The 17,216-nt window shown below is 56.8% G+C and overlaps 2 protein-coding genes across 3 annotated transcripts in view; one reads left to right on the top strand and one right to left on the bottom strand.

Moving 5' to 3' along the window:
- LOC149523496 (uncharacterized) overlaps positions 1 to 17,216 on the top strand; it is a 33,388-nt gene that overhangs the window by 5,881 nt on the left and 10,291 nt on the right. Inside the window, exons 2-3 of the mRNA XM_089769448.1 lie at positions 3,168 to 3,253; positions 4,940 to 5,095. Of these exons, the coding sequence (XP_089625574.1) occupies positions 3,168 to 3,253; positions 4,940 to 5,095 (242 nt within the window). The remainder of the gene's footprint in view (positions 1 to 3,167; positions 3,254 to 4,939; positions 5,096 to 17,216) is intronic.
- On the bottom strand, positions 12,530 to 15,854 carry HAND1 (heart and neural crest derivatives expressed 1). 2 transcript variants are annotated; one of them, XM_075900597.2, is made up of 2 exons: positions 14,825 to 15,854; positions 12,530 to 13,304 (listed from the first exon to the last, which is right to left on the bottom strand). In XM_075900597.2, exons 1-2 carry the CDS (start codon positions 15,302 to 15,304, stop codon positions 13,206 to 13,208), a joined length of 579 nt encoding a protein of 192 aa, XP_075756712.1. In that variant the 5' UTR covers positions 15,305 to 15,854; the 3' UTR covers positions 12,530 to 13,205. The 2 variants fall into 2 exon arrangements, with proteins under 2 accessions (XP_075756712.1, XP_075756711.1); XM_075900596.2 differs by having other exon boundaries at positions 12,530 to 13,307; positions 14,825 to 15,819.

Raw genomic sequence — 17,216 nt, 5'->3', positions numbered from 1 at the left:
GAGCTAAATATGGTTGATGTCCGGAGACCAACGGGGGCGCCTGCTCAGCTTCACCTGAGGCACGTACGGAGATGTGTGACAAACAATGGAGGAGGGGCTTGGTTGGTGGAAAAGACGCTTGATTTCCAGCCGCTTGGTGCACCAATACCTGACCCTGGCACGCTGGGCGTCGGACGTATTCGTGTTTCTCCACAGCTGGTTAGAGCATCTCTATTCCCAACTCTGTTGTGCGCACATGACCACTGCCACAGGAGTTCTACCAGGGGTTTTCAAACGACGGGTTGCAACCGTGGGTGGAGGAATGTCCGGTCCTGGGTCTCGTGGCTGCGGGGGGATCAAGTGACCAGTGGGGGCTAAGGCAGCTCCCTGCCTGTCCTGGCACCACAGACTGCGCTGCGCCCCAGAAGTGACAGGCAGCAGGGCTGGCTCCTAGGTGTGTGGGGGGAGCATACAGGGCTCCGTGCTCTGCTCCACCCCGAGCACGAGCTCTGCCCTCCCGTTGGCTGGGAACCTGCTGCTGGCTGCTTCTGGGGCAGCCTGGTCTGTGGTGCCAGGAGAGGCAGGAAGCCGCCTTCGCCCTCCTGCTGCACCACTGCCTGAGAGCCACTCGAGGTGACCCCCTCCTGCCCCAGCCCTGCACCCCCAAAGCTGGAGCCCCCTCCTACAGCCCAAAGCTCCTCCTCAGCCCCACCCCGGAGCCCGCGCTCCAGTCAAATGACGTTGGGTCGCGGCATCAACAATTTTCTTCAACTGGGTCGTGAGAAAAGACGTTTGCAAAGCGCTGCGCTGGACGGTTATTAAAACCCCGCTGCTCCACGTGGAACGCGAGACTGCGAACCAACCGGCTTGCCCCTGCCAGGGTCCTATGGTCGGATTCGCTGCCTCGCGGGAGTTTGGTTCTGGCTGCAGGCGCCAGGGGGAGGCAGGTGTTGTGAGCGTCAATCTCAGAAAAGGGAATGGAGGCTAGTGGTTAAAGCAGCATCGATAGCAGCCGGGACTCCTAGGTTCCTTCTATCCCTGGCCTTGCCACAGGCTCCCTGTGTGATCGGGAGCACGTCCCTTTCCTTCAGGGTGTCTTGGCTTCCCTGCCAGTAAAAGGGAGATGAAACCGAGTTTTTTGACCCTCACTTTGAATCCCTCCAACGGCTCCCCCTTTCTCTGCCACCTCACACACGAGCTGTCAGGGCGCCTCCCCGATCTATCATCTCTCTTTTGCTTCTCAGGAGGCTTTGTGGTATTGGAGCCTCTGCCTTTAAGGCCTGAGCACCCCAGACGCACAGTCGGGGGAGGGCACCTGCGCTACACTCAAACACCCACTCAGAGTGCTGCTTTTTCGCTGCTCTGTCGAGGGGCTGGCCCCCTCGCTCCTCCGCAGCTGCCATCTACAGCCCAGCCGTTGCGACGAAGTCCCACGAGGGCCGGCCCAGCTGCCAAGCCAGGGAGCATCGGTTCAAGATGAACACCGACATTTATCGTGCGGCTCGCCAAGGAGCCCGCTGCACAGCAAAGCCCAGACAGCCTACGGCTCCGCCAGAGCCTGGCACGGCAGCTCCGGTGCCTGGGTGCCGGGGTTTCCTTTCGTGCCGCCTTGGCGCACTTCGGAGATGGAATCCAGGCGTGAGCGTCAGACACCCCCCTCCCCTGGGATTCAGAGCCGCCCTCTGAGTCTTATGCTCTCTTTCCTCCATCCCACGGAGGCGCCACTGAGCGGTAACGGCATGAATTCACGTCTGGGTTCCAAGTCCTCACGGGGCGTGGCTGCGGGTGTGCACAGCCAGCCTCAAGCACTGAAAAGCCAAAATCAGCGTTGGCTCTTTGCTTCCTGCTTTCTGAGTCCTGCGGGCTCCTATTTGCCAGCTTTTCCCTGCTCTACCCAGGGCAGGAAGCTTTCCTCTTTATTAAAAAAAAAAAAAAATGGAACCGGCTGTTGTCACATGACTCCAGGACCTGGGTCTTTAAGAGCACCAAACACCCTATGTCTACACTCATGGCTTCTTGCGCAAGAAATATGCAAATAAGGCTAAGCGTGGTAGAAAACTCGTCTTGCATAATGCCGTTCTTCCTGAAAATAATCGGCGTAATGGCATCGCACAAGAGAGGTTTTCTTGCGCAAGAAGGGGCAGTGTAGACAGCTCCTTCCGGTGCAAAAGCCTCTTCTGCAAAAATGGCGGCTTATTAGGTATGCAAATGAGGCTCGGCAATATTCCACACTTAGCCTCATTTGCATATCCCTCACGCAAGAAGCTGCGAGTGTAGACATAGCTTAGGTGGCTTACCAGAGTCGTGTCTTTGTAGAGCACTAGCATGCAAGGCCCATCATGGACCAGGGAAAGTCATTTTGCATAGATTGTACTTACAGGAAAGTTCAAGAAACGAAATACATGTCATAGAATTTGCATGCAGGAAGTAGAAGAACGGTTTTAAATTTGTGGGATTTCAACTTCAACCATTATGTGTTTTATTGAATCGTTACCCTGCACCGTAAATTTAAATCAGAAACTCGTAAAGCTTCCATTGCTCTTTCCATAACTAATTTGATTTATTGTGTGCTTTGTCACAGTAAAAAACGTTCTTTGCACTACAATGACAGTCGAACCAGTGACTCGATTTTAATTTTGCTAGCCAACATTTTTTTTATGAACTCTATCCACCATGGTCTTTTTTCCGATGAAAAACAAAAATAATTACTTAGGCCAGTGTTTCTCAAAGTGGTCTGCTGCTACCGGGCTGCTCCGGTTTGTTTACTTATTGGATCCTGGCTCCCATTGGCTGCGGTTTGCCGTTTGTAGCCAAGGGAAGCCATGGGAAGCAACGGCCCAGCCCACGCCGTTTCCTGCAGCTCCTGTTGGCTGCAAACAGCGCCAATGGGAGCCACAAGGGTAGGTAAACAAACTGGAAGAGCCTGGTAGCAGCTTTCTCAGAGTGGGTCCACGGACCCCTTTGAGACACACTGATTTGCACTTTTCACCCAGCATATTCCGGTGTAAAAGGTAGCACATTCAGCTACTTCACGTGGCAGGACTGTTTATGCAAAATTTGGTTTCTGTCGGTCATTGGGAAATAGGACTTCATTTTTCACAAACAAACAAACTTCGAAATATATAGTAGATAAAGGAAGACCTGAAGGACATGCCTAAGGATTGACCAGGCTGATTTTTCTCTTCCAGGTCTCCATCTGGCCCCTTTAACCCTGCCAATGTACCGGCCCATGGCACTTTGCAGAGGTGGGAGGAGGACATTCTGCAATGCCCAGGTGAAATCCCTCAGATACGCAGGGTTTTGGCTGGACTGCTCAGGGAGGGCTCTCGGGGGAGGGGGGGGGGGTATTTGCAGGTCTTTGGGAGGGGAAGGAGAGTGAGTCATGGTTACCTCCTGAGACGACAGGGGAGACGGGTTTGATCTGGGAGCTTGCAGCTGGACTAAGCGGCTCCGAGTTCTGGGATGGGATCAAACGTCTCCCCTGACAATAAATCTTTCACCTGCTGTGTTACTCGCTGGGGTTTGTGGCCATTACCCAGAGGTCGGCCCCAGGTCAGGCTTTCTCCTGTCTCTTTAGCCCCCAAACCTAGAGATTTTTGTCTTATCTTTGACGCCATCTTGACACAGAAAACAAATTATGGCCCGATTACCCTCCCCGGCGGAGCGATCCAGAGGGCTGGGGCCACCTTAAATGACAAGAACTGTCAGGCGCTTCCTTAAGAGAAGGTAAACAAGGGGGTAGGAAGGGGAGGAGGGATGGAGAAGAGGGGAGAGTGGGCTGGCAGTGCCAGGAACCCCAAACCCACCTGGCCAGAGACCCACCTTCCCGTTCCCCCTCGGCCTGGCCAGGGGAGACGATGCAGTGGCTGGATTTGCCTCTGCCTCTAGTCGTCGAGGCGTGAATCTGCGAGTCTTCTGCATCCCGGCCCCATGGAGACAGAGCAGCCGGGTCCCAGTTTTGCAGCTCCAGCCCAACCCTGGAGCCGGAGGGGTGATCTGGCTTTATTTGGGATTTAGTTCTGTGCAGTGGCACCTGGAGGACTTGCTTGTGCGAGGTGCTGGATGAACTGAGAACAGCTGGAAGGTCTCTGCCCCCAGGAACTTACAGTCTGTGTGCAGGCCTGGAGCCAAACGGTGCCTAGCCACAGAGTCAGGAGCAGGGCATGAGGGGAATGACGCAGGCTTTCCCATCAGCCTGCCCTGGGGTAACCCCAGCAAGGCGGAGGTGATATTTGCTCTCTGTGGTGTTTTCAAGCCTTGGCCGCTGTCTCTGAGCTGCCACTGAAAATGAATGCTGTGTGTGAGTGGCAGCGAGGTCCAGTGGGTAGATCACTGGATCAGGGCTGGGGTTCTATTCCGCAGCTCCACCACTGGCCTACCAAGGGACCATGAGCAAGTCCCAGCCTTCCTCTGTGCCTCAGTTTCCCCCCTCTTCGGGGCAGGGACTGGAGGTGTTTGATCAGTGCCAAAACACGGTGGAGCCTGCTCCTGGCGAGAGTGTCTGGTGCTGTGTAAAATGAGACGGCGCCTCACAACCGAGGGAAAGCCGGGGCGTGGAGATGGCCTTTCACAGTCCAGGTGGAACTCTAAAGAATGTTTGTTTTTGTGTGTGTGTGTGTGTGTGTGTGTGTGTGTCTATCCTCATCCACTTTGTGTGTGTGTGTGTGTCCTTCTCATCCACTGTGTGTGTGTGTGTGTGTGTGTGTGTGTCCTTCTCATCCACTGTGTGTGTGTGTGTGTGTCCTTCTCATCCACTGTGTGTGTGTGTGTGTGTGTGTGTCCTTCTCATCCACTGTGTGTGTGTGTGTGTGTCCTTCTCATCCACTGTGTGTGTGTGTGTGTGTGTGTGTGTCTGTCCTTCTCATCCACTGTGTGTGTGTGTGTGTGTGTGTCCTTCTCATCCTGTGTGTGTGTGTGTGTGTATTCTTCTCAACCACTTTAATTTGTCCCTTTGATGCAGGCAGCTGCTGTTCCAGTTAGTGGGGTCCCTTCCCTGGCCCATGCACTGAGCGCGGGTGCTGGCTCCAGGTGGGCGCAGGCGGACACGTCCTGCGTCCCAGGCTGCTGCTTACGTCAACGTATTGGGCTTGGTGTCGTCCCTCTCTCCGGTGACAAGGTATGTTCTGTGGCTTCTAACGGAGACTGGGAAAAGGCCGGGGAGTGAAACAAGCTCGCCTGTAGCCCTGCGCAGGCCGGGCCCTGGGAGCTGTGGGATTGGCGCGCGCAGAAATGCAAAACATGCCCCCTTCATTTCAGGCTTTGCCTTCGTTTACCTTTTCCACTCCTGAGTGTATTTTTTTTAATGTCAGATTGGTATTTTATTTGGCTCCCTGCTGTCTAGGGGCTGCCTGGTTTAACCCTTCCCTTGCTGCTTCTGAGATAAGAATAGGCTCCTGCGAGATCAGATAAACAGGCCCATAAATACCTAGAACAACAACAAGCAGTGTTTGGGAGGAGAGGGGAAGAAGGCGAAGGCAAAAGGTGCAATTCCTGGGAGGGCAGAGATGAGTCACTGGGCGAGGCGCGAATTGTGCATCTGCTGCCTGTCTCCCTGACATACACGAGAGTGGCATTTGCTGTGGTGGGCCAGCAGACATAATGGTTGGATGGACAAGATGCTCTTTTGGGGGTGCGAGCACCTCTGAGCTTCCCTCTGTATTCCATGATGGCCCACACTCAAAGGTGGCGCTTCACAGGGACTCTCTCTGTTGGCTGAAGAGGGCTGGACAGGTCCCTGCCGGGGCCAGTCCATCTATTCCACAGGACAGAGAGAGTTTTCCTGGCACGTAACACCAGGCCAGACTGCATTATGCTCTCTGTACAGCACCTAGCGCACTGCTGCTCTGGTCTGTAACCGGGGCGCCGCAGCACCACAATAACACAAGTAATAAGTCAGGCGAATGCAGAGCCAGCTAGCTTGGGGTAAGACTGAAAACCAGAGCATGGTTCTCCCTGGGCTCCCCTGGTTCCTCAGCGTTAAGCCGGCCTTACTCTGATTTCTTGATGCTGGGGCAGGGGGAAATCATATGGGGCTTAGCTTAAGCAAGGAAACACCCTGTGTCGAACAAGCTCATTTATCTCACTCTATTAAAAGTGGACAAAAGTAGCTACGGCACAAGAACTCAGCACGGCACGAGTCCGCGGCTGTTACTTAATTTGGTTTTAGCTCTTCGCCCCTGCATGCTGTTTGCCAGCTGGTGGTATGTTTCAGCAGCTCTAGGTTAATAGACAGCCCCCCACATGTGGACGTGCTGCCTAGGTGGGAGGTTGCAGGTGATGACTTGCTTCCCCGCTCGTGAACTTGGCCACGTTCCTGCTCCGATGGTGGGGCGCTGTTGGTGCATGAGGGATTGCATGTCAGAGGCGAACAGACTAGATCCCATAGTTGTTCATTTGCAGAACGCAAGAACATTAGAACGGCCGTATTTGGTCAGACCAAAGGTCCATCTAGTCCAGTGTCCTGTCTGCCGACAGTGGCCAATGCCAGATGCCCCAGAGGGAGTGAACAGAACAGGGAACCATCAGGTGATCTCTCCCCTGTCACCCATTTCCAGCCTCTGACAAACTGAAGCTAGAGACACTATTCTTACCCATCCTGCTGAATAACTGTTGATGCACTTACCCTCCATGCGTCTACCTAGTTCTTATTTGAACCTTTTTAAGTTCTGGTCTTCACAACATCTTCTGGCAATGAGTTCCACAGGTTGACAGTGCACTGGGTGAAGAAATACTTCCTTTTGTTTGTTTCAAGCCTGCTATCTATTAATTTCATTTCAGTTTCAACCCTGAGCTGTTCTCTAACAAGGGTGTTTACTTGGGAATTTCCCTGGGTTTGTCTGTTTTTGTTTTTTGTGGGGTTTTTTTTGTTTTCGTTTTGCTTTTTGGGGTTTTTGAGGTGTTTTGGGGGGGGATTGTTTGTTTTTGTATCACCAGCATTTTAAAATCAGGCTGGTGTCCCAGGTCTGCCGGAGGGAGCCCGGCCAGGCATTTTACAAGGCCCACCGCAGTGGGGCTCCCCTGCTAACAACTCTAGCGGGTCTGTTGGCAGCTCAGAGGAGTTGGGGGGGACGGTTGGACTGGGAGGAAGGAAGGGGGAACGGTGTGGCACGGGGGGAGCGGCTATATCTGCAGGTGAGGGGCAGGAGGTAGTAATGGGGAGAGGAGAAATGGGGGGGTAGTTCTCCCTGGGGCTGAGGTCTGACGGGGTAAGTTCTACCCAGGTGGGTGGAGTTGAAGGGTGTGAGGGGAAACGAGGGACCATTATACACTGGAGGAGGTGAGAGGTGGCTTTGATCCTGGTGGAAAACTGAGCATCTCACCTGTTGTACTCAAAACACTGTAAGTGGGTCAACTTTCTCAAGTGGATAAAAGACTCTGTCCGTCCCTGCACCCCCCTCGGTGCCCCTCCCCAGCTGCCTCCCTGCCCCCAAGCCCCTCCCTCTCTCCATCCCTTCTCTCTGCCATTGGATCCCCTCCTCCCTGCCCGGAGGAGTTGGCTGCTCCCTGTTATGAGCTCACCCACAGGCTGCAGAGAATGCTGGGATCCCTGGCCTGCGTGAGACAGGTCGGACTAGAGGGACGTCATGATCCCTCCTGGCCTCACAATCCGGGAACCACTTCCCCCTTCCTCGCCCGCCGGGGAGCTGGCCCCGGAGCGGGACATGGCACTGCCCTGCAGCCTGGGGAGAACCCTCCAGAGAGCAGCTGAGAGCACGTGGCCGCAGGCTTGATGTACCCTGAGTTTGAAATAGGCCGGCTCCCGCTGAAATAACCCAAAGGCCCTACAAAGTTACAGCCCCCTGTGTCCAGAGCCACAGGGCTCAATGCCACAGCCAAGGCTAAGAGGCCCAACGTCTGTGTGCACAAGTGCGCATGTCTCATGCGTGTGCACATGTGTGTGTTTGTGTGCACATGTGTTTGCATGTGCGCGCGTGCGTTTGTGTCCACGTGTGTTTACATGTGCGCGTGTTTGCATGTGCGCATGTGTGTGCGTGTTTGTGTGCACATGCATGTGTTTGTGTGCACGTGTGCGTGTGTGTGCGTGCGCACGCGTGCACTGCAACCAGGGGTACTGAAGATGCAGCAGCAGACGTGGCTTGACGTGATCTCCACGTGCCCTCCCCCGCCGGCAGTGATTTGAACGGCGGTTTGGAGTCCACAAGGAAGGCAGGATTGGGGCCCGAACCTGTGTGTGCAGCGAGGCCTCGGACGCAGCCCTCCCAGCCCCAGAGCGTGCGTGACCCTGGGCAGGGCGCCAGCCGCAGGCTCGCTAAGCACCAGTGCCTAACGCTTGTGAAACGTGCCTGGAGCAGGGTTTCTATTTCGCGCCCCCCCGCAGGCAGGGGCGCGATGGAAGGGGAGAGCTGGTCTCCAGCTCTGGAGACGCCTGGATCGTGGCGCGCTGCCTGCAGGGAGGTAACTTCCTCCTCCCAACAGCCCCTGGAGCCCCACGGCGGGGGGCAGGCTCCCAGTGGAGGCGGAGGGGACGGCCAAGACGCCCTGCTGCCACGACTCTCCGCTTGACTTGGGCTCGGGCTCTAAAAATAGCCGGGTGGGTTTTCCGGCCGGGGCCGAGGCTGGGGACCCAGCGAGGCGGGGAGCCTCTCGGAGCTGGGCCCTACATGGCTCTTTTTAGCCGGAGCCGGAGCCAGTCGGCCTGGGTGCCGTGAATTGCAGCCCCAGGGGTTTCTTCGCTGGGTCGCTGCCCCCCATCGGCCTCCAGCTGAGCAAGCCAGGCAGGACCCAGGGGGTTAACTGCTCCGCCCGTCAGCGGGGGGTGCTGACAGTCAATCTGCGGGGTAAGCACATGGCTCAGTGCTGCGCTGGCTGGGGATGGGTCAAAAAGCACTTGCAGCAGCCCCTCGCTGAATCGGGGCCCGGGAAACGCCGTCCGTATAGGGTCTAACCCTTCCGTCCTTCCCCAGGGCAGACTTCCCTGGGCTTCACCAGCCGCTTTGGGTCTATTTCCCACAGCAAAGGGGCGCTCGGGTCCCAGGAGCCAAGACCCAGAGACCAGGGCAGGCCCGTCAGGCTGGCTTCTGTGGGTTTCTCGCCCTCCCCTGCATGGCTTCGAGAGGCAGAGGGGGGAGCACCCCCGCCGGCAGGGATGCCAGATCTGCCAAGCGCTGAACAAAGGCAGCTGTTTCCTTCCAGGGGGGAGCTCAGCACCATTTTCTGCCCTGTTCCCCGTTCCCCTGGTGCACTTTGGGGAGGGGGCCTGGTTAGCGCCCACCAAGGGCAGGGGCCTCGCATGGGCAGCCCCCTAAATCAGCAAATAAAAGAGGGGGAAATACCCAGGCAAACTGCTTGAGCTTCGGGTGCTTTGACCGTCCCAAACTCGGCGCTGGGCCCGATTTGCATCTGACGGACGCCCGTGTGCATCGGGAGTCACTGCGCGGGCACCGGAGAGGTTACGTGGTGTCGCGCTGGCATAAGGAGAGAGGCATGAGGCCTCTAATTACACACCAGCCTGGGGGTTGTGTGGGGAGAGCCCTGATTCAAGGGAAAAGTCCGAAAGACCGCACCCCCACGCTGGCGAGTGACGCCAGGCGCCGTCTGATCACGGTGTTTCTCAGCGCCTGTCGTTAGCAGAGCCTCTGTGGTGAGTCTCGGCAGCCTTTGCAGACGGCCGCCCGGCCCTCCGGGTCTCTCACTCCCGGCTGGCGCTCCGTGGTCCCAGCGCGGTCGTTACTGCTGAGGTGTTTTTCCTCATTAAAATGTGCCCTGCTTTTTGATCTCGCGTCTCTTGGCTTTGCTGAAAGCGGGTTATTTATCCCTGCACAAGTTGGAGGGGGTTAGTGATTTGGTTTTGTCCGCGTCGCGTTTGAAATCCACAGAAAGGTTTCCTTTGACTGCCACATTAACACTAATGGAGTTTCCACCCCTATAAAACACAGGGGATTAACTCTTCCGGCTCTGAGAAGTCCCTGGTTCCCCACAGTAATTATCTGTGCGTACACATGCCTACACACACACACACACACACACACAGAGATGCTGTACATACCCACACATCTGTACACTGCACAGCATGGCCACTGTGTGAGTTGATAGGTACATTCAAATCCATAGAATGTGTGTGTGGCTACACAATAAATGTCGAGGCTAGATACAGATAGCTCTAGATGGATTGGTAATAGATTGTCTGTGTGTTGTAGGAATATTTAGATCCTTAGATAATAAAAATACACACACACAACTGTAATAAAAATAACCACGTATCTCTGGGTGCATTGCTAAGGCCTCTGTAACGCAGAAGGTCACAACTCCATGGACCCCTCTGAACCTAGCACCTCTCAATCTGCTGCCAATATATACAGTAGCTATACATTTCTGAGTATGTCCCATCGATGTGTGGGTACAGCCACTAACACGCTGTCGTAGGATCTGCCCCGTGCTTGCTCTCCTCTCTGTGGGCAGCTATATGGCTACAGCAGAGCTATCAGTACAGCAGAGCAAAGCCACAAACAAAGCCATGCTTCTGGGCACCCCTATGCTATAAAGCAGGGAGCCGTTAGACCCTGGCTTGAAATGGTTTCTGTCATATCCAAGGTTTACCAAGTAGGTCAACAATTCTGTCTCCCCATTCTACAAATTGTTCCAACGCTCCAATAGTAGGTCCTTGTCTATGTTTAAACACCCAGGAGTCCTGCAGCACCTTAAAAACTAACAGATTTATTTGGAAACAATGGGCAGTCCTGTGGGAACCTTCGGGTGCATCTACACAGCAGTGTTCTTTCTGAATAACGGCCGTTTTTCCGAAATAACAGTGCGAGTGTCCACATGGAAATCCCGTTATTTTGAAATAATTTCAAAATCACGGGCGGCTTATTCTGACTTCTGTAAACCTCATTCCACGAGGAATAACGCCTCTTCCGAAATAGCTATTTCAGAATAGCAGTAGCCTGGATGCTCCACTGCTGCTATTTTGAAAAAGTCCCCTCTCTAGGGCCCTTCAAGCTAGTTACTCCCCACTGCCTCCTGGGGCTTTATATTGAGGTAGTGTGTCTGCATTAGGGGAGCCTGCCTCGGACTCATTTTGAGGCTTTCCTGTAGTATAGCCGTGCTATTTCAAAATAAGCTATTTCAGAATGCTTCTTTCAGAACAGCTTATTTTGAAATAAGCGTGCAGTGTAGACATACTTCTAGGGCATGTCTACACTGGGGAGTTGTTTTGAAAAAACTCACCTTATTCTGAAATAACAAGCAAAGCATCCACGCTACCCAGCCTGTTATTTCAAAATATTGGGCTTTTTATTTTGAAATAACTCCTGCTGGTGAAGAGGAATAAGCTTATTTCAAAATAGTTATTTCGGGAGTTATTTGGGGACTAGAAATAAGAAATAACTTATTTCAAAATAACCTGGTGGTGTAGATGTAGCCTTAGAGACTAGTGGTACGTCTACACTCCACGCTTATTTCAAAATAAGCTATTCCAGAATAGTTATTCTGAAATAGCTTATTTCAAAATAGTACGTCTACACTGCAGAGAAGCCTCAAAATTAGTCCGAGGCAGGTTTCCCTAATGTAAACGTGCTATCTCCATTTAGAGCCCCAGGAGGAACTGGGGAGGAATAACTTAGAATGGCCCTGGTGGGGGACTATTTTGAAATAGCAACAATGGAGCATCTACACATGCCTGATTTCAAAATAGCTATTTTGGAATAGGCATTATTCCTCGTAGAATGAGGTTTACCGATTTCGGAATAAGCCCTCCGTGATTTCAACTGTATTTCAAAATAACGGACTGGCTGTAGAGACACTCGCCTGGTTATTTCAAAATAATGCTAGCTATCTCAAAGTAGCAGTGCAATGTTGATGCATCCTAACAGAAATATAGAGAGTTTTGTAAGGTGCCAGGGGACCTCTCGGTTTTAAAGGTACATACAGCCTAAGCTGGCGACCTAGCTTAGATGTATTTGGGTCTAGACTTTGTGGGCAAAAAGCCATTTTGTTTTTGCCCACAAAAGCTTATGCACAAACAAATCTGTTTAGTCTTTACACTGCAGCAGGATTTCTGGTTGTTTTTACCATACAGACTAACACAGCTACCCCAACACCCAAACGACATCAAAAGCTAAGTATGGGATACTTACTACTGCATTTAGTTCCAGCATTACTATTGACCGTTTTTCCCCCCAGGACTACTCTTCCTAGTTTTTTTTATACAGGACTTGTCTATGTTTAGCATACTATATTTGCTGCACAATCATCTAAAGATGTCGATTTAATTAGGGCGAGAGCCTAAACTATTCTACCCCGCTCTAAAATTAGCTGGAGCTGCTTAGCAGCATGTGCCTGTAGATTTCGCTACACCTCCACCCCAGCCCGGCTCTGTTGCATGCACACACCGAAAGTGGGTGCGATCAGCTCTGGGCGCCAAGCCGAAAGGGGCCAATTGCTAAATGCTCCTTTCGGTGCATAAATCCGAGTTTAGAAGAAGCATCCTTCTCCAGCCGCTCTGAGACCGCCTGCGGGAGTCCTTGTCGATTTCACCCGCAGCAAAGCGCTTACCGGCCGGGCCAGCTTTGGCCGACAAGGGCGAATTCCATTTTCATAAAACTTTTATTTATTTTTTTTCGATCCACATAAATATTTGGCTTGGCGAACCTGTTTTCTCGGCAAGTGGTCATACAAATGTGAGGTAGAAAACCCGGCCACGGGAGACCTTCCCAAACGCGTTAGGTAGTTTAAAGGCATCCACCCACGTCAACAACTTGCGGGAGGAGGGGGAGAGATTTACACCAAATAACAACAACGTGGTTCCCTCAGGCTGCTGGGCGGAAGGGCAGGAGCCACCCCGACCCCGGCTACACAATACATGGACGGGGGGAGGCTACGCACAAAGATCGGTCCCGATCCTGCATTCGCTCCCTTCCCGGGGGCGCGCTCCGCGCTGGGTCTACCGAGAGCAGCCGCCGCCGGGGGAAGTAGGAGCCTGCCGAGCGCTTTTAGCTTTGCTGGGGCTGAGCATCCGTATTGCATCCGTGTCGGGAGAAAGGCGAACGCGGCCCGGGGGACGGATCCAGCCTGAAAGCCGAGGGCGTGGGGGTGAGTCCCCGGTCCCCACGAGTTCTGGGCTGGTTCTGCCCGGCTCTCCCCAAACCCCCCTTTTTTTTCCTCCTTAAACATTGCACATGACAGAGCCGGCGGGTTACCGCTCGGGGGCATCTGGTTCGGGGTCGCCTTTTAGAAGCGAGTCCAGTCTCTGCTTGGTGCGTCTCTTCTCACTGATTTAGCTCCAGAGCCCAGACCTGCTGCGGCCAGCCCGTCCTGCCTTTCAGCCTTTTCTCTCCAGCGCCTAGCGAAGGCGCGTAAACATCGGGCTGCTGCGGAGAAGCGCAAAGGGGGAGAAAGCACAGCAGGAAAGGCGGGTAAGTGGGTAGCCAAAATAGATGCAAAACTGTAAGAGATTAAGGGCTGGGGGGGGGGGTCAAATATTTACCAGCGAGGCTCAACCAGGCTGGGTTCTACTTGGAGATTTCGCTCCGGCTCCTGGATCGGGCCAATGTTTATAAAGGGGAGAGCGCGCGTCATAAATTTGCCTTTATTTGCAGCGCTCTTCGGGCTGCTGGACGGGGTGTTGTTGTAAATCCACGCGCCTGTTGGTAAATACGCCCGGGAGGCGAGTCAATGACCCAGGCGGGGTGCGCAGGGCCTTTGGGCGGCCGGGAATGCAGGCTTGGAAACAAGAAAGTGCGCTCGGAGAGAGGAAAAAAAAACCCCCAGCCCAGGTAAACTCCCAGCGAGGCAAATAGAAGGGGCCAACCCCAGGCAGATGGCGGGCCCTAAGATAACTAAGGAGGCCAACAAGGGACGCGCGGGGTGTTCTGCATTTGGCTGGCTGGAGAAAGGATTCCCCGCACAAGGTCCGGTTGACTGGCAAGCCTGGTGTGGGTCCTTCCCTCCCAGTTGCGGGCTCTTGCTAGCGGGATGCTCGTGCCCTCGGGGTTACGAGATCAAGGAGCGATTTCGTTTGAATCCAGCCGCGAATTGTCTCTGGATTCGGTTCGCCCCAGCCGGCCTGTTCTCCGGGCTTGCGGGAGTTTGGGCTGGTTTGAAAATCCGGACTAGAGCGCAGCGGGCCTGCGGGGAGGGTTAAGCAGCCAAGGCCTGGATTGGGGGGCTAAGGAAACGTGGCAGCCCGCGGCGAAATCCCCCCGGTGCGGTTTGTAGCGGGGCACCAGGCCGGCGGTGTGGACGCGGCGGTCGGTCTCGGTTTGGAACAGGATGGGCCCAGTTCCCCCTTCGCAGCCCTGGCGGGATCTGTGTTTGCGGTGTCCAGAAAAAAGGGGGGAACCCCGGGAAACTAATGGCAGCGAAGGGCCCCGAATCCTTCCCTCCCTGGCCCAGCTGAGCGGCTGGGGCCGGCTCTGGCAAGCCCGCTCCTCGGAGCGGCTCGGTGTAGTTGCAAGGGTCGCCCCGCGCAGAAGTGCGCACTATTGGAGCAGCCCCAATGCACGCGGAATTTCCGCGCCTTATTGGGGGGGGGTCGAAAAACAGATCCCGCTACCATGGGGGCTGCGGGATCCACCCTGGCTCGTGCCCCCCGCCCTTGGCCGCAGCCGCACGCAACGGGATTTTGCTGCATTCGCTGAAAGTTCGCTTCACCTGCGCTGCGCGGGCCCCCCGCGAACAAGTTCGGCTGCTGCTGCCCGCAGCCGCGCAGGACGTAGATCCGCGGGGGCGCAGCATTGCGCGCACTCCCTGCTCTGCCGGACAGAAACGCTCGCTGCCCTCCGGAGCGAGCCCCCGGGCCCTCCCCCGCCAGCGTCCTCCCTGCAAGAGAGGAACCAGGGCCCGGGGACTCGCCGTGCCCTCCGCCCGCGCTGCCCCCGGCTCTTACCGGCTCCCTTTTCCGCTTGCTCTCCCGGCTGTCGGGCTTCTTGAGCTCCGCCTTGAAGCCCTCGGTCTCCCCGGCCTGGCTGTCCTTGGCCAGCACCTCCATGAGGTAGGCGATGTAGCTGGTGGCCAGGCGCAGGGTTTTGATCTTGGAGAGCTTGGTGTCGGCCGGCACGTTGGGGATGCACTCGCGCAGCTCCGCGAAGGCGCTGTTGATGCTCTCGGTCCGCCGGCGCTCCTTCTTGGGGGCCGCGCCTTTCCGCCGGCCCAGCCGCCCGCCCAGCGCCTCCAGCCGCCCGGGCCCCGGCGCGCCCAGCTCGGCGCGCCCGTAGCAGGCGGGCGGCCCGGGGAGGTCGGCGGGGCCCTCGGCCGGGTTGAGCACCCAGCTCTGGAAGTAGGAGCGCTCCGGGTGGCACCGCGAGGCCGGGCTGAAGAGGAAGGGGTCGTGGAGCAGAGGGTGCGGGTAGCTCCCCACCAGGTTCATGGTCTGCGCCGGGCGCGCGGCTGGAGAGAGGGACCGTGCCCCGGGCGCTCCTAGGCAGCCATCCCCGCCTTCCCCACGGGCCGCTCCCTCGAGCCTGGCCGGGCGCCTCCCCAGCGCAGCTGCAACTTGGGGCGGGGAGCAGCCAGCGCCTGGACCGGCTCCTTGGCGAATCCTCCGCTGGGACCTTGGTGCCGCGCGCCCCGCTCCGCCGGCGGGGAAAAGAGGCGGGGGGGGGGGTAGTTTTTTAACCCTTCTGCAGCCTCCCGGCGCTGCCTTTATATAGGGAAGGGGGCTTTGATGTCCAACGGTGCCCAGCGCGGCTGCAAAGGGGAGGGCCCGGGGCCGAAAGGGGCGGAGGAGGGAGACGCGCCCCCGAGCTGTTTGCTTTGCCCCGCTGCGCTTCTTTGCGCCGCGCTCCCCTCGCACCTTTCTGTTTGCTCCCGCCTGCGAAGCGGTTTCTTTTCCAAACACGGGCCCGGGGCCCTGCCAGGCCTCAGGCAGAGCCCCGCTGCCTGACCTGGGGCCGGTGTCTGGCGACAAGGAAGGGCCAGGCGCGAGCAGGAAAAGCGAATCGGGCGTGGTGGGGGCTGGAAAGTTCCTAGTTCTAACCCCTCTGGGCCGGCGCTGCCAGGGCTGGGGGGCCGCAGTTCTGCCCGGGGGTGTCTCACTGTCGGGACCCCCGCTGCCCCGCGCTTGCGTTGCCTCAGAAGAGCGAGGTGGGGCCGCTTAGAACCGGCTAGACGCAGCGCGCGGAGACCCCCGTGTAAACGCAAGAGCTGGGACTGAACCGAACCCGGCGGGGCTTGGTGCCTTCTCTGTGGGCTTGGCTGCAAACTCCCCCTCGGGGAGAGGGATCGGGGCTTTCCCCCAGCAAGGCAGATACTTACACCCCACCCTCCCAGATTTGCGCAGGCTCCCGCGGCCCTGACAACGCCGGGTGGGCGCAGCACCCAGAGGCGCGCTGGAGGCCGGGGGTGGCTGCTGGGGGTACGATTCAAGGCCAAGGGGATTCAAAGGCGGCGCGGTTCGTTCCCGCCCGCGTCTCTGCCGGGCCGGGGGTGAATCCCAGCAGGCTGGCGAGCCCCTGTGCCCCGACAGCAGAGCTCGCCAAAGAGCGTCCGCCCCAGGTGTGTGCTGGCCAGACCCAGGGAAGCGGTGGGGGGCGGTGGGCTTGGGCCCCGCACAGCCCTGGCTCTGGGCTCGCTGAAGCTCGCCCCCGGCAGCTAGGGACCGGGGGAATCCCCCTGGGTGCGTTCACACGAGCGCACAGCTCCGCACCGGAGTGGCACGTTCTTCGGCCCGAGCGGCGGGGCCATTCGGAGCGGCGCTTGGGGGCCGAACCCGTGGGTCTGGGATTTGGGGCGCGCAGGATCGGCCTGGGACACGGGGCGAGGCGTTTCCCAACGAGCCCCCCACTTCCTCCCCTTTGCTGGGGGGGGGGGGCTCCCCGCCTCCCTGGCCCGCAGAAGGAGCAATACGAGCCCCGAGTGGCCAAGGGGCAAGCGGAGCTCGGAAGCGTTTAGGACCAAATGAGTCCAGGAGCCTTCAGCTGGGCAGAACAACCCCCCACCCCGGCCGGAGGGGTGGCTTGGGGTAGGCCAACCCCCGCCCCCAGCTCCAAATGGCCCCGCAGCTCGGGCTGAGAATTTCCTGGTGCCGAGCCTGGGCCGAAGAACGTGCCACTCCGGTGCGGGGCTGTGCGCTCGTGTGAACGCACACGGGGATTCCCCCGGTCCCTAGCGGGGCATCTCCGGGCGCGAATGAGCTGGGGAGGGCGCTAATTAGAGGGCGCGCGCCATTGCAAGGGGCAGTAATGACCCTGGGTAATAAATATGCCCCCGCCGCTAATGCTCCTTTCGTTACAAATCGGATTGCGTCCGCTCGGCTCCTCCCGACCAGCAGCTTTAAATCC

This window comes from Pelodiscus sinensis, chromosome 16 (assembly GCF_052426305.1).
Source record: "Pelodiscus sinensis isolate ZL-2025 chromosome 16, ASM5242630v1, whole genome shotgun sequence".
Classification (NCBI taxonomy): Eukaryota; Metazoa; Chordata; order Testudines; family Trionychidae; genus Pelodiscus; species Pelodiscus sinensis.
Note: the sequence above shows the minus strand (reverse complement) of the source record. Positions and strands in the feature narration are given on the sequence as shown.

What these genes read in the sequence shown, in the direction of transcription:
- HAND1 (XM_075900596.2), bottom strand. Translation starts at nt 15,304, where the DNA reads ATGAACCTGGTGGGGAGCTACCCGCACCCTCTGCTCCACGACCCCTTC. An exon ending in GCAAGCGGAAAAGGGAGCCG is followed by an intron (nt 13,308 to 14,824) that starts GTAAGAGCCGGG and finishes GCTTCTCCGCAG; the next exon opens with CAGCCCGATGTTTACGCGCC.